This window comes from Pteropus alecto, unplaced genomic scaffold (assembly GCF_000325575.1).
Source record: "Pteropus alecto unplaced genomic scaffold, ASM32557v1 scaffold95, whole genome shotgun sequence".
NCBI lineage: Eukaryota > Metazoa > Chordata > Mammalia > Chiroptera > Pteropodidae > Pteropus > Pteropus alecto.
Genome location: NW_006441071.1, coordinates 16,923,276 through 16,939,157, shown reverse-complemented (window position 1 = coordinate 16,939,157; position 15,882 = coordinate 16,923,276). Strand labels below are relative to the sequence as shown.

The 15,882-nt window shown below is 38.0% G+C and overlaps 1 protein-coding gene across 5 annotated transcripts in view; it reads right to left on the bottom strand.

Moving 5' to 3' along the window:
- The window catches only part of TJP2 (tight junction protein 2), a 103,723-nt gene that overhangs the window by 11,452 nt on the left and 76,389 nt on the right, over nucleotides 1-15,882 (bottom strand). For all 5 annotated transcript variants that reach the window (XM_015594499.2, XM_025051393.1, XM_015594498.2 and 2 more), the window contains 12 exons: nucleotides 13,971-14,074; nucleotides 13,193-13,346; nucleotides 11,856-11,964; nucleotides 11,617-11,750; nucleotides 10,034-10,100; nucleotides 9,045-9,195; nucleotides 5,350-5,458; nucleotides 3,943-4,153; nucleotides 3,087-3,274; nucleotides 2,538-2,633; nucleotides 1,768-1,847; nucleotides 1,148-1,358 (listed from right to left, as the gene is read on the bottom strand). In XM_015594499.2, the coding sequence (XP_015449985.1) occupies nucleotides 1,148-1,358; nucleotides 1,768-1,847; nucleotides 2,538-2,633; nucleotides 3,087-3,274; nucleotides 3,943-4,153; nucleotides 5,350-5,458; nucleotides 9,045-9,195; nucleotides 10,034-10,100; nucleotides 11,617-11,750; nucleotides 11,856-11,964; nucleotides 13,193-13,346; nucleotides 13,971-14,074 (1,614 nt within the window). The remainder of the gene's footprint in view (nucleotides 1-1,147; nucleotides 1,359-1,767; nucleotides 1,848-2,537; nucleotides 2,634-3,086; nucleotides 3,275-3,942; nucleotides 4,154-5,349; nucleotides 5,459-9,044; nucleotides 9,196-10,033; nucleotides 10,101-11,616; nucleotides 11,751-11,855; nucleotides 11,965-13,192; nucleotides 13,347-13,970; nucleotides 14,075-15,882) is intronic.

Genomic DNA, 15,882 nt, shown 5'->3' with positions numbered 1-15,882 from the left:
GCATTTTGTGCATCTCACGCTTTAACAAGAAAAGCCAGTGATGGTAAAACAAGATTCTAATGTGGACATATATTAATTCACGCTCTCTTCCTCCTCAGTGTCAGATATGTTAAATATAACATAGATTGACAATGATTGGTTGCTGAACTCAAAAAAGCTATCATTAACCTAAAGATATTACATCCAACATGTGGCTTCCACAAACTTGCATAACCAAAAACTTTAGTAACCCTTTTAAGCCCTTAATTATTGCATAATCACAGAACTAGTCATTTATATAGGTAGGGCGTATATTCAATTAATAAAACATCATATTCTTAAATTGTTTTACTTTCATGAGTAATAGCAGCAGTGGGTCTTCATTTCAGAAACTTTAAAAAAATATTCTATTATGGAAAATTTAAACATATACAAAAGTAGAGAAAACAGTTTAATGAACTCCCATGTGCACATCACCTAGCCTCAGCTTCGATAACTATCAGAGCTCATGGCCAGTCTTGTCTTGTCTATAGCCCTACCCACTTCTCCTCACTGAAGATTATTTATGCAAATCCAGACATCATATTATGTCATCTATAAATATATATTAGGTCATCCATAACTATTTTAATAGTAAACATTCCTAAAAGACAAGGACTCTTTTTGTAAAAACATAATCACAATACCATTATCATCCTCAAAACTGGAGTAATAAATCCTTAGTATCATCTAATATTTACAGTGTTCAAGTTTCTATTATGGGGACATTTTTTTAAAATAATGAAATCAAGTTTCTAATACTTTTTAAGTTAGTACATGCATGGATGGTAAGTACAGAACAATGACACAACAGATGCAGAGATGTGGGTGCTAGGTGGTATGCTTGGCTCAAAAACCAGCCTTGTAGTCCCACACAAAAATTTGAACTTCATCAAAATGACGAATTATTGCGTGCCATGGATCTTTATGATCACTTTCAGTCAAAATTAAATATACAAATGCCATGAGTCAAATATACTCATTTTATAGGCTTAACTACTTTTCAAGGAGTCATGACTAGTATTTCAGATTACTATTCTCCAATTCAGATTTACTTCCTTATTTCATCCATTCTTCAATTGTCTAATTTTCACTTTGGAGCAAAGACTACATTTTAAATTTCACTTACCTGTAAAAAGATGTGCACACGTTTTTTTAAGCTTGTTGGCTTGATCATACAATTTTCGAGAACTTTTGTTAGAAGTTGGATTCAACCTCTGTCTCATGGTTTTGACACCCTGTCTAGAGTCTGGGTTGAAAAAAATCACAATCGGGAACCACTGAGTATAATTCAACAGGTCTACAGCTTTAGGAGTCACATCCAGTAGTGCATGTTTATCCTGTAAGAAATGGGAAAAGGTTATATTAATGGTATGTAAAGTCATGCAGCATCAAAGAGTTTGTCTTAATAAGTAAAGGCCATATCAGATAAAACTTGTCAATTTAAATCAAAAGGCAGAAAACATTTCTCTTCGCATTATGTCTAGTTAACATTACCAATCTATTAGAATTTCTAAGAGAATGAATTAACAGGTTATCTGGTATAATGCTGAGAATAATGAAAAAAAAACAAACAAACCCCAACACATCACTACCATAGGATATTGACTAGTTTCCACACAACGATACTCATGTTTTTACTATTAACATTGAACGATTATTAAAATACATATTCTATTCTAAAAAAGACTTCAGCAAATCACTACTTAGTTCTTTCTGACAACATGACCTTTGGATGAATTTTCTCACCTGTTCAATAATTTGCCTCACAGTGTTTAACCGCACCACTCCGCTGGATTTCTCAGATCCTGCATCTTTCGGTTCTGTTTCTGCGAAAGCGAAAACGAGAGGCTAAATAATTTTTTAGGTATCAGTGACAACCAAATACACCAAGCTGGCTTCAACAATAATGGGACATCTGACATGAGGAGACTTTCATTAGGAGAGTCAATGGGAAGGGCCGACACCAGCTGTTTAATCAAAATCTAATCACGAGGAAATAGTCTAACATGTTAAGACAAGTGGCTTGGACTCTTTGAAATATCAATGTCACCAAATAATTTAGAAAAAAGAAAGAGACTAGAAAGACAAAAAAGTCAAATGTACTGTAGGATCCTTGGTTGCATTCTGAATTTTTTTTAAAAAGCCATGAAGGACAAAATTGGAACTGAGAAAATTTGAAAAACTGACTACATACTAAATAATATTACTGTACCAGTGTTAAATTTCTTGGCTGTGACCATGGTAGCACGGCTGTGTAGGAGGAGAATGTCTTTATTCTTAGGAGATTCACAGGGATAAAAAGTGTTATAATGTCGGCAATTTTAACTGTCAATTGATTCAGCAGAAAAAGTGTGTTAAGTGTGTGTGTCTGTCTGGTTGCGGGAGGAGTGTATATGGCAAGATGGTGACTCAATTGGAAGTGTGTGTGAATGTTCATTTTTTTCATTTTTTTCTGTATGTTAGATATTTTTCAAAACAAAAATTTTGTGAGAGAAAGATGTCACTGAAAGACTTACTAGCAGTTTGGAACAGGTCAGGTAACTCATTTGCTAACTTTTCCAGTGCTATATCTGCTATGGGGCCAAATAAAACCACAGGTCTCTTGAAACCAGCTGAAATGAGACAAGAAAATCCATGAAAATGCATACACTTCCTTATCTGTTAAAATAAGAAGCAAAAGTATTTTACAGGCTAATGATAACATGAATAATGAAAGAAATTGTGCGTTCTCCCACCCCCAATTCAGCCCAGATCTTTTCTGAAGAATATGCCTTCATTCCCCTGACTCTTATTAAACTTTGCTACAGGTAACATATAAAGACTTTCGAATGGCAGTATTTTAAAAAAATAACTAAAATTGTGGAAATATGCCTCCATTTACGAGTTTGCACAGCTCACATTTTTTTAAGTCTCATTTCGTGTGTGAATATGATTCCAATTCTATAACCTGGCTTTGGTATAAGTGATAAAGAAAAGTTTGAACTTGACAGTTACAATCTGAAAATGAAGAAAGATGGGCTCAGAGCCCAGTCGGATCAGTTCCTGGCTCTGTTTGGCTTCCTCACCTTCTCGCAGTAAAACCCTCTCATAAGCCGGGAACTTGGTGCTAACCGACACAACAGCTGTTAGGTCTTCCCGACTCTTCCTTAAGTTCTTCTTCATGCCGGATCTCTGGCCACGCATTCTCCAGAAATCTGCCCTGTCCCCAGCATTGTCTCTCTGGGCATTCTGAACGCTGGCCATTTGTTCAGCTCTGAGGGAAGAAACCACATCCAAGTAAATTTCTAGAGCTAGAAAATGTGCAAATGTGAATGTCATTAGCCAAGTCTACTCATTTCTTATGAACATGGATTGGAGAAGATGCAGCTTGACAATGAAGAGGTTTCACAGGGTAGGCAATGTGGGACTCTGTCTTCCTAAGGGAGGCATATAAAGGCTGGGTCTCCATAAAATCCACCAGAAGCTCAGTAATAAATACACTAAAAGTGGCTCATTCTGACAGGCTGCTATATAGTAAACGGATCTGAAACCCCTGCCAAAGAACAAGTATCTTTCCTATTCTCCCCATCGTCAGTCAACCAAGTGTCCACTGGAGGTGAGGAAGAGGGCCGGGTACTGGACAAGGGCAACATATTTCTGAGAGGTGAGCTGTGGCCACTTGGTATTTGCTCAACATTGTTTCAAGGTATTCATTCAAACACCAGCCAAAGGCAACAACCAACCAAGTAATGCTAAATACTCACACAAAGCAGCTAGTAGCTATTTCACAGTTCCAAGCCACTCCTTATAAACAAGAAGTAGATAACGGGAGAGGACATGAGGACAAATAATGTGGGCAAACTTTCTGAGGGTATTGAGATTGAGGTTTATTTGTGGGAAAAAGGCAAAAAGGGGTGTATAGGAGTATGTGATCTCAGATACCTGCTTTTGTTGGGGATTAAGCCTTTCTCCAATTCGTTTCCAATCCTCACAGCCAACCAGTGGCCCAGCTTGCCATCATACAGGGTATCTACCACTCGGAAGACCTCCCCTCTGGTGAAGGCCAGGCTCTGTGGAGTTTCCTTCTCACATTCAAAGTGGCTTCTTATAAAAAATGAATCTCCTCTGCCACAAGCCAGTATGTCTCTATACACTGAAAGACAAAAGCATCGCTGTATGCCACATTTTGCTTTAAGAGTTATCAGTTTCTCCTATTTCCGATCACCCTCTTTAACTTCTCTCCATTTAGCAAACTCAGTGTACAGATCCTATGGGAACCATAGCTCAAATAGAAATAAGAATTAAAAACTAACTTTATGAGTTGCTGTGATGGTTAATTTTGTGTGTCAACTTGACTGGGCCATGGGGTGCCCAGATATTTGGTCAAACATTCTGGATGTTTGGGGATGAGATTAATGTTTAAATCAGTAGACTAAGTAAAGTGGACTGCACTCCCCGATGTCGGTGGGCTTTAGCCAATCAGTTGAAGGCTTGCACAGAACTAAAAAGGTGAACCCTCTCCCAAGTAGGAGAAACTAATTCTTTCTGACTTTGAACTGGGACATCAGTTTTTTTCCTGTCTACAGATTCAAATGGAAACACCAGCTCTTCTTGGGTCTCAAGTCCGCCAGCCTTCAGACTCCAACTACACTGTTGGCTCTACTGGTTCTCAGGCCTTTGGACTTGGACTAAAACTACATTATCAGCTCCCTTGGGTCTCCAGTTTGCCATTCGCCCTGCAGACCTTGGGACTTGCCAGCCTCCATAATCATCTAGGTAGGTCATTCCTTATAATCAATCAATCAATCAATCAATCAATCTCAATCTCTCTCTCTCTCATACACACACACACACACACACACACACACGCCTTATTGGTTCTGTTTCTCTGGAGAACACTGACTAATACAGTTGTCAATCAACCCTCTGAAGCAGAGAGGGAAGATACTATCGACCCCCATTTTACAGATGAGAACAATGAGGCCTAGAAAGGTGAAGCCACTTGTCAGACTGGTATGGGTTCATGTGGGAGCTAACTAGCGGGTATGGCTTTTTGCATCCATCATATGGAAGACTCAAAAATAACTCCAGGTTGTACTTAAGGATGGATCATTGTTCAGAAAAGCAGTTTTATTCCAAATTGACACAACTAGTGAGATTATTTCAGTGGATGCATAGAAAACATTTCTATAGAAAGTTAAATGGTACCTAAATTGTCTTCAGAGATTAGGTGTTAAGATCCATTTTAATTTTTTAATACCCAAATTTACCTATTCTGGTCCCAAGACACCTCTCTAATCCTCTCCACTATCTCCCTCCACCATTAAACTAATGACCAAACTTGCTTACCATCAGCTCGGCTCTGAGCTAAAATGGTCACCATTTCACCTTTGGGGATTTCTAACAGGTAGAGAACAGCATCCTCCCGAACCAGCCCTCTGAAATCCTGTGTGTTCACCTGATAGAAAGGGCAAACGGGGGGAAGAAAACATGAAGGTGTTTATAAATGTGCCACTTGAACTCTTTATCTGTTTTCATCAGGGCCCACCCAGATCAAAATCCAGATGTAAAGAAGTCCTTAGTGTCTCTATACGAGCCCTCGCAGCACCTCGCTAAGGGCCTGGGCTGTGTGGGCATCGCTACATTTTCTTGCTTCCCTATACTGCCAACCACTCTGTAGGGATATACATGCCATCAAAGACTTGTCACTGGATCAGATTAGAATTTTATGGTTGTGTTTGTCTTCTTCTCTTCTTTGAGTCTCTCACAGAGGTGGCCAGGAAGGTAATTATAATCATGTAATGGATAATGCAATAGGGAGCAGTAGAGTTTATGGCCAATGAGCACACTGGCCCAGCTTAAGGCATTAACCCTGTTTTTAAATTGGTTCACATAAAAGCCTGAAAATAAGGATTCTGACCAACTTTACTTTCTCCTATAGCTTTTACCACCTAAAGGTGTTAATATGAGTTTATGAAATTGAAGAGCATTAGCCTTATATGACAGACCAACAGTCCATTATATAGGCTTATATATTTAAGCTTCTGAAACACACTTATTTCTGACAAGGACCCCACAACATTTATTCCCCACTTATTGAGTAGGGGACACTATAAATGACTTTTAGAAGATACATTAGAAAGCAAGTAAAATTGAAATGTGGCAAAGAAAAAGATATTTTTTTAGAAAAAGATATTTTGATATCTTTGTTCTATACCTTTAAAACCATTTTAAAAGAGTAATTACAAATATGTAAAATGCAAAAATTATTTTAAAGTACCTAATATTTTAATGTATTACAAAAACGAAAAGATACAGAATTCCTATGAAATATTTTCTTCAATCATTGATAACCCTTTAATCAAAAAGTAATGCTTTATTACTCAAAAAAAGGATATTAATTGAGCCTAATTTAAATAATATTAGAATTTATGACTAAGTGAAAATAGGCATTAGACTAAAATTTAGTTGGTACTTTTAAAATACTTTGCTAAAGTAATCATGTTAACTTTTCCTAAAATGAAACAATATTTAGCATTTTAGACAGCTGTCATTCCCATCTCTCCATCCCCCAATTAGGGATCATTGCACTGGTATCTAATCCTTTCTTATGCCATTTGCAGATCTACATCTGTGTCTATATGTGGCCACACATGTTTTTATATGCATTGTATATGCTTATATTTGTTTATTTAAATAAGATGAGGCCACAGGGCTAGGGGAAAACTTTGAAGGTCCCACTGCCCATGACCATGGCCACAGGAGACTGACCTCAAGCAAGCCAAAAACTCTTAATAGTCAAAATTAAAGCACACATGGTAACTACATTTAAAAATCCAAATGGTTCATAAACAAACAGGTTTTTTTTCTTTTCCACCGCCTAAAAGTTTCTGAAAGAGAAATGACAACTATACCAGATAAATAATAAGCAAAGAGATGGTCAAGCCAAGCACAAAAGGATGTCTATTTCTGTTATTTATAAGGCACATATTCCACCACAGCACAGCACACTCATGTATACCCTTCCACATGTCAGACTGTCACCTTGACAAAAGAGCTGCACTGAAAAAACTTACGACAGAAAAAAGTGGTTAGTGTATGTGCATAGTTTACCACATGTATTCAACCTGGCCATGAAAAAGAGTGCTGAAATGAATTAAAGTAAAAAAGGCCAGGGCAGCACTTTGATACTTGAAGGTTTGGTTGTACTGTCCTCTCCAATAAAATATCCTCTTTCATTATCTATTTAGTAGTCTACAGGGTCTACCATGTCTGCTGTGAGCCTGAAGCGGATTCTGTATCAGCTACAGTCTATGACTGTGTAGCAGCTTCTCTGCCCCATCGGGTGAGCTCAATCTTTTCATCCCTTTGCAGAAAAGAGGGCTCCTTTTACAGTCAACAGAAAATTTATTCACAACCAAGAACAAAGACCAGCTATTGCCTGACCTCCAGGTGGGATTATTGCAAAACGAGCCAGTTCCTGTTATCTCTAGGTGATAACAGAAAGCAAGACACTTTTTAAAGTGTAAACGTTGTGTACTATGACTTTTACACATGAAAGTGGCTCTACCCATCTTTAACAACTTACAGAGAAGTCAAGCTGTCAAGCTCCTAGATGAATTCCCTATTTTTTTCATGGAAATTCAGAAAATCATTTTCCCCCCAGGATATAAGATTTTATGCTTGAACTTTCATGAGCAAAGGCTTCCCAATTCATACACGACTTCCTGTGGTCCCACACTAGTTAGGAAATACGCTTTTTCTTCTTTGGCATCAGCCCAAGAGTAAATTGGTATGAGCTGGCACTCACATGGGATTCTTATCGGTGGCACTTAGTAAGTGATGTTTCCTAGGATCATGTGATACCATGAGGTTCAGTCAGGTACACTTAGTCTTCTAGGATCCTGACCAGAGCCAAAGACGGTCTAGAATGTCACTGGAAAGCTTCAGCAAAGCTCATGATCAAGGTCTGCCCTTCATCTGCTCCAGAAATGAAATCTGAACTACTGTAATGGGGCCAAGAGCCAAAAAGGAAGAGGGCTGCCTGTTTTGTGCTCAGCTGATTGCTTTCTCAGGAATTCTACAGCTTTTTATTCTGCTCTCTTTTGAACCTAGATGCTCTTACCAGACCTCCTAGTAACTCCTACATAAGAAATGTTAGTCTACAGAAACAGAAATTCAGTGAAGACAGTTCCCTAGCATTCTTTTTTTTTTTTTTTTATAGTCTCGAGGTACCTGACATTCTTGAAGGTTATTCTGAAGTCAACGGAAAATATATTACACATATCTCATAAAATGTCAAAGCTGAGTTGGTTATCATGTTTAAAAACCAGTAGAACATATAAACATATATACAATAACTTTAAAAGTACCAATATTGTCCCTCCTGGACAATTTTAGATGTAAATAATATTTTGAGTAGCAGCAACTTATTATCTTCCAATGGGAAAAAAAAGAAGGGACACTGACCTTCATACTCTGTACCAGGAACTCTGCTAGGTACCTGGAATATTATCTATTCTAATCTTCCCCGGGTACCTGCAAGGCAGGTGTTCTTATCCCCAATGAATACATACAGACCCCTGAGTCTTGGTAGTTGAGCCAGGGTCACAGAACTAATGAGAGGCTGGATGTGATCAAATCAGATGATCTGATGCCAAAGCTCACCTTTGTTCAATTACAGCACACTGCCTTAAGAGTGACAACCAGGAGAATCAATAAAAGACCAAACATTAGCAAGATCTTTTGAAAGATCTTCCTCCTTAACCTTTAGTCTCAATTTTTTATTACTCAAATTAATAAAAATCTTTGCAAGAGTTTTGCACATTATATAAATCCCCAAAGACATAGCAGTGAGTTCTGCATTCCAGGACTTAGAAGACAGGACCCATTCCAAGGAACAGAGACCTTGATGTTGGGCATCAACAAACCTGCAGCTGATCTATTTTCACAAGCTTCCCCACTTACCCTCCCCTTATATAAAATATCCAGAAAACCCCATTCTTTCCCGGTAACTTCCAGAAACAGGGCTGGGCTTTCTTTACCTTCAGTATCTGGTCCCCTTCTTGAAGGCCTTCTTGCTCTGCCGATGTACCCTCCTGAATGCCAGCCACGAATATCCCAACATCATTGCCACCAGCCAACCGAAGGCCCACACTGTCTCCCTTCTTGAACCTCACCATTTTGGTATTGGGGCTGCAATGGTTTCCGTTTCAGAAAGAAAAAAATGGGAGATAATTTTTGTAAAGGGGGAATAACATTAGCAGATGAGATTTAATTTCTTCTATCTACGGAGTGATTTATAGTTTAAGACACTCTCGTTTTCCTCATAGAATCTATAATTTGATCTTCCCTAGGACTGTAAGATGAATAGGAGAGGCCCGCTTTACTAGTGAAGATGCAGAAATAGAAAATGTTTACGTGAGCTCATTAAAGATTAGAAAGCAAATAAAGGGCAAGGCTAGGGCTAAAATCAAAGCCATCTGACTCCGAGTTCAAAATTCTTCCAAAGGAAATCCTGCTGCCACCCAGGGCTCATCAAATGGACAGACAGTCTAGGTCCAAGGAAACAGCCCCTAATCCAGGAACTGCTGCTCTTGACCACCACTGATCCCGGGGTTCTCATTATCAAGTGCAGAGCATGGTGTCACTTCCCTCCCCCGACATTCTGGGACCGTCATGTCACCGCAGGCCCAACACAGCCACCAGTTAAGCAGTACTTCACCTATCTGGGAGCTATTATTGATCTGGCAAACTCAAATATTCAGAATCACATTCTGGAGAAGGAGCCAGATAAGGGACAAAGCAGACAAAGTTAACATCACAAAATTCACCCACTTCCACAGTTTACTCTTTCTACAAATAATTTCTCTTTCTCATAAATACTTGCAGCAATAGGGGTTTGTCAAAGGTTGCTGATTATATGAAAAACCACCATCTATGGTTAAAAAAAAAACACACCATTCTTCTGGATTTCAGTTAAGGAGATAGAGCTGTACAAAAAAAGAAAAAAGAGAGAGACTAAAATTTATACCCATATATTGCTTCATCTTCAGGACTGGGACGAAGATAAGTTCTTGGTGTTGGTTTTGGTGGAGGAGCTGTGGATTTAAAAGTACCTGTCATTATTAATCTGGACTAAAAGGGAGTTTGTTTCAAAATACGAATCTCACAAAACCTACCAAAAATTCAAGTCTATACTTTACGCTACATATGTCATCACATCAAACAACAAAAATAAGTCTAAAGCAAATTTAATTTTAAGCCATTAGCAGGTGCCAATAGTTTCTCAAAATAAGTGAAAAGTGAAATGAACCTCTAAAATACAAGGTGCATAATGATATGTGCTAGAATGTAGCATTATTTATAACTAAAAAAATATATAATAATATTGTTTTCCAAAGATAGATATTTATGTGTGTAAAGTCACAGTGATAATTTTACGGTGGTTAGAGGGTTAGGGGATGGGGATGAAAAAGGACCTCAAGTAATCAACTATGACAAAAATGTGACTAACTAAAAATATGTAATTTTAGTTATGTATTTGGTCTCTGCCTTCAATTCCTGACACGAAGTTCCTAAACTCCCCATAATTTCCAGGATGATAGGGATGTCAGGAGTATCTTTTGCTCTAATATTTAGTCTTTGACCCCAGTTTCTGACAGGACGCTCCCATATCCCTTAGAGTCCTTTGTTTTAAAGAGATGACCCCTTGTGGGCTCCTGGACAGCCTCAGGATCAGGCTGGTCACGAGAATGAGCAAGCCATGATTAGAAGCTTGGAACTTTCAGCCTACCAGTTCATCATCCAGGGAGGGGTGAGGGGCTGGAGACTGAGATAATAATTATCATGCATATGACAAAGCCTCCCTAAAAATCCATAAAACTATGGGGTTCGGATTGCTTCAGGGTTGGTGAGTACATGGAGGTACTAGGGGGGTGACATGCCTGGAGAGGGCATGGAAGCTCTACTCTCCTTCCCCCATACCTTGCCCTATGCATCTCTTCCATTTGGCTGGTCCTGAGCTGTATCCTTTATAAAAAACTAATAATAATAAATGAAGTGCTTTTCTCAGTTCTGTGAACCATTCTAGTAAATTATCAAACCTGAGGAGGGGACCATGGGAGCCAGTTGGTCAGAAGTAAAGGTGATAACCTGGGACTTGCGGCTGGCATCTGACGTGGGGGCATCTTGTGGGACAGAGCCCTTATCTTGTGGGGTCTGCACTAACTCCAGGTGCTCGGTGTCAGAACTAAACTGAATTGGAGACATCCAATTGGTGTCTGGAGAATTCGAGAACTGGTAGTTGGGTGGAGGAAAAAAATCCACACATTTGGTGTCAGAAGTATTGCGAATAGAAATAGTTCAGGATGAGAGATGAGGTATGGGAGACAAAAAACTACAACTAATCAAATTTAACAAAACGTGACCAATACGTTGGCCTATAGAAAGCATTATTATTCTTTATGGGTTTTTTTTCAATACTGAAAGAGAGAAAGAAATGCCTCTTCCATATTTGAAAATGATTTTTTTCCTAAATAATTTCTCTCCTTCCAGCCACCCTCTGAATTTACCAAGCAGAAATTTCTGAATGCGACTCTTTAAAATGAGCCTTACCTGGGGCTTCCTCTTGGCATAAGGGTTCCTTGCTGGTCTCTGTGCCAACTGCAGCCGCAATATCCCCCGTGGACTTAAAGGGAGTGGGTGTGGCGCCCATCCTGGACCATCTGCTCTGCACGTCCTCTCTTGAACTTAAGCACACGTCATGTTAACATCTCATAATGTAGCAGATTCACAAATACGTATGTGTGTACACTCACGGTGACGTGTGCAAGGTAAAATATACATGATCTTACTTTGGCCTTTCCTTCAGCTTTTCATTTGAGGAATGATAATCATAGTCGGAATATTGGTGCCGTCTCTCCTCTGGAGAAAATGATTGGTTTGACTCTATTTCTGAGATATCTGGTTTCAAAAATAAGAAAAGACTTTTTAATGGAATATTTAAGACCTGTACCAGAAATTATCCTATTCTCTGAATAGGTAACATGGGAAACGGAAGAGAGGCAGGCAGTAAATGTGCTATTAGTCTAACAGTCTTCCTAAATTGAAAAAAATCTGACAGTTTGAAGGGAAAGGTATTAATTAATAAAGAGGAAGCCAAATACAGAATTGTACATTCCTCTTTCATTACACTTTCCATCAAAACTGCTACTGAAGAGTCAAAATTCAATTACTGGGTCATGTATTACGTACTTATTTTTACCACACAAGCAAGTACTTCTCAAACATCAAAGCACATACAAATCACCTGGGCTCTTGTTAGAATGCAATTGTTCTGGGGTGGGGCCTGAGACTCAAGCTCCAGATGATGCTGATTCTGCTGGGGGGCCAAGGACCACATTTTGAATAGCAATGAAATAAACTGTAAGCCCCTAGTGTGCTGGGATGATTTCTCATGCTCCTTAGGTTTTCCTGCACTGCATTCATAACAGTATCAACTGCTTAGACTTCTGACAAAATGGAAATTAAACTAAGATTTATAAAGCAATTCGTTTAAAAATCAACATCTGTTTCAAAACTTAGAGAACTTAATATTTTTTTTTAACCTTTTCTGCTCAAAGGCAAGCCTAGATGGTTAAATAGGAAATACATGATTATTTCTATTGGTAATTTAAATTTCTATATGGTTAAAATTTATCCTATGTATAACTCACAGAAATAGTTTCATAAAAGAGAAGTGACATGGATTGCTAACCAATAAATACAACATAAGTCATTCTGATTCTTTAGTATAGTGTCTACCTATTTTTGCTATTCCCCATATCGTCTTCTCTTTGCTGAAAATATTAATTACTAAAAATAAAAAAACATGAGAAAGTGTACGAATGAGTGATTTACGAACGTATGTGGTTAGTTCTTTGAACTGCTCATACACTTTTTGTTTTCAGTGGCCTAATCAGAGTCCACCGGGAGTTTACAAGCGCACCAGAATTTCATGTTGGAAACCTAATTTCAACAGACACTTTAATAATACCAACCAGACACTTATCTTTGGGATTAAAGTTTAAAAGAGAGGCTTTCTTGTGGGAAATTTAACTTCCAGCTGAGGGCTGTGCTAAATAGAGATGAGAATGCAGAAGCAACAGCCTCCCTTGCTTCTGGCTAAGCTCACAGCCTCCTCTTTCTTTACCTTCTATTTCTGAGTCGCTGTCATTTAACGATGGAATGTTGATGAGCGTCTGTTTGCTGTCTCTCAACACCACTAGCTGGAGTTTTCCTCTTGACTTTTCTATCAGTTTTCGAGCATCCGTTAAAGACATGTTCTCAGTTACAGTTCCATTTATCTGTGTTTATAGAGAATAGTAATGTTACATGCAATACAACTATTCACAGTGAAACAAAACACTCATATTTTCCCCTTCTAAAAATGTACAGGTTTTGCTCAGCTATTCAAACAGACATGGGCTTTAAGATGACTGAGGGAATAAAAATGAATTATCCTTTAAATTAAATACAACCCTGCATGCCTGGATCCCAAATACAGGAGCGAGAGAGCTGTAGTGTACTTAAGTTACTCTGCTAATTTATTTAACTTCCAAGCTCAAGACGATGGTTTGGCTTACTACTGGAACATGTTTCCTGACCAGAGAGGTTTACAAAAACTATTAAATATTCAGCATTCATATACCACCAACTCCCCGTCTCATCTTTCCTTAGTTTAGGGAATAGGAGATTAAACTTTAAATAAACAGAGAAGATAAAAAAAGTATTCATTGAGATATTTTTTAAAAAACTGACATTAAACTATTACAAACCTCCAAATCTGGTTTTTCTGATAAAAATTATTTTACTCTACTGCTCTTCCCAGCTTTTGTCTTGCTATTGACTCCCACTGCAACAAAGTTTAACTGTGTTGATACTTGAGTGTGAAAATGTGCTAGTCATGAATCTGCTTGTCCTATACCCACCTTGAGAATTATGTCCCCTTCGTGCAGGTTGCCATCTTTAGTTGCCAGACCGGTACTAGTCATTTCCTTTATGAAGATCTGACTTCCAAGCCGGAGACCATACTCTAGGAGACAAACACGTAAACATGCACGTATTTCATCAATTGGTTCAGAAAACTTAGCTTGGTTTTTAGGACTATTCAAAAATATTTATAAAAAAATTAATTTTACATGTGGAACATTCTGTAAGACAACTGGTCTAGAATCATCAAATAAAAAAGTCATCATAAAGAAAACAAGAAGCAGAGGGACTATTCTAGATTAAGAGACATAAAAACCAAATGCAACCCATGAACCTTCACTAGATCCTTGATCCAATGTGGGAAGAGGTGAGGGGTGGGCGTGGGTTAATTATTTTGGAGCAACTACAAAATGAACTGTACTGCAATATATTAAAAAGGATAATAATGTTAATGTGACAAAGACAGTATGACTATGTAAGAGAATGTTCTTATCCTCAGGAGATACCTGCTGAAATATTTAGAGGTAAAGGGTTACAATGGCTGCAACTTACTTTCAAGTAGTTCCAAAACACCACTGAGAGAGGGGAATGGTGGCGGAGAGGATGAGGACAAAGAGGCCGGAGAATGGGGAAAAAAAGGAAGAAGAAAAACAAATGTGGCAAAACGCTAACAACTAGTAAAACTAGGTGAAGGCTATATATGAGTATTTGCTATAAAATTAACACTTTTCAAAACGAAATGTTGAGGAGAAAAAACAATTCAGTACCTCTTAATAGGCACATTCTGCTGACAATACAGCCATCTACAGGATAGCACTGCAAATAGAATAACCTTCCTCTGTAACAATTTAGATTGTGTGAGGTTTGGCACTGAAAAAATTTCAGCGTGTAAAGAAAAGGGGTAAGTCGAGCAAAGCAAAGCATAGCTCTGGGGGGTTTATGGACTTTGAATTGCTCCCAAAAGAAAAAATACTGTACTTACTAAGTCTATATATATATATGTGTGTGTATGTATATAATTTAAAATGTATTAAATACTATTCAGACTATTCTGATTTTACTTACTAAACCTGAAAAATACATATTTTAAGGATATATTTTGGTTGTTTTAGGAAGCTACCAAAACCTAGCAGGTTTTACTAGAGACACATTCGAATTTTACTATACTCTTCTGGACTCGAAATTTTATAATTACGAAACGAAGTAACATTCTGACATTTAGAAAAGTTATGAAGTTAGGTTTAAAGATAAGTTTTAAATGACCTACAGTAAGTTAGCATCAGATCTAACCACAGTGATTTAAACTGCTGAAGTTCACCCCCACCCCCTAGGAAGCTGACAAGAAAGAAAGAATAAGGGTAAGACAGGATCTTCTTTCATGGATGACAATTCCCTACTGGCCAAGAGATAAGGTTGAGACAACCTTGAGTGATGACTTCTTTCTCATATATCAACAATTCCTTTATCCTCTTAAAAACTACACTCATAATGTAAGGTTGCAAATAGATTTATTGGTGTGTATGTGGATATCTCTTAAATGACGAAAAAAATCAATTGACCAGCTTCTAGGACATCTACCAGGAGGCTATTTGGTGCCCATGAAATGCAATACCTGGCCATATAAACAGACCATATTTTTCTTAATCAAATGTAGATCTTGCCTACTGCCATTTCTTTAAAGATTAATTTTTATGCAGCTCTAATCGCAGCAAAAGGCAGCAAAAAAAGTGAAACCTCTTTTTTAATGAATTCTAAGTTTGAGGAACAAAATGGACCAGGAGAAGTAAAATGCTGTATCAGCAAAGGGGCATAACCCCCCGTTTTCCTGGGTAGTATTACTAAGACCAGGCATGATTTGGGCAGTCTCTTAAGACAGGCAATGTCCTTTTAAATTGCAGGTCACAACCCATT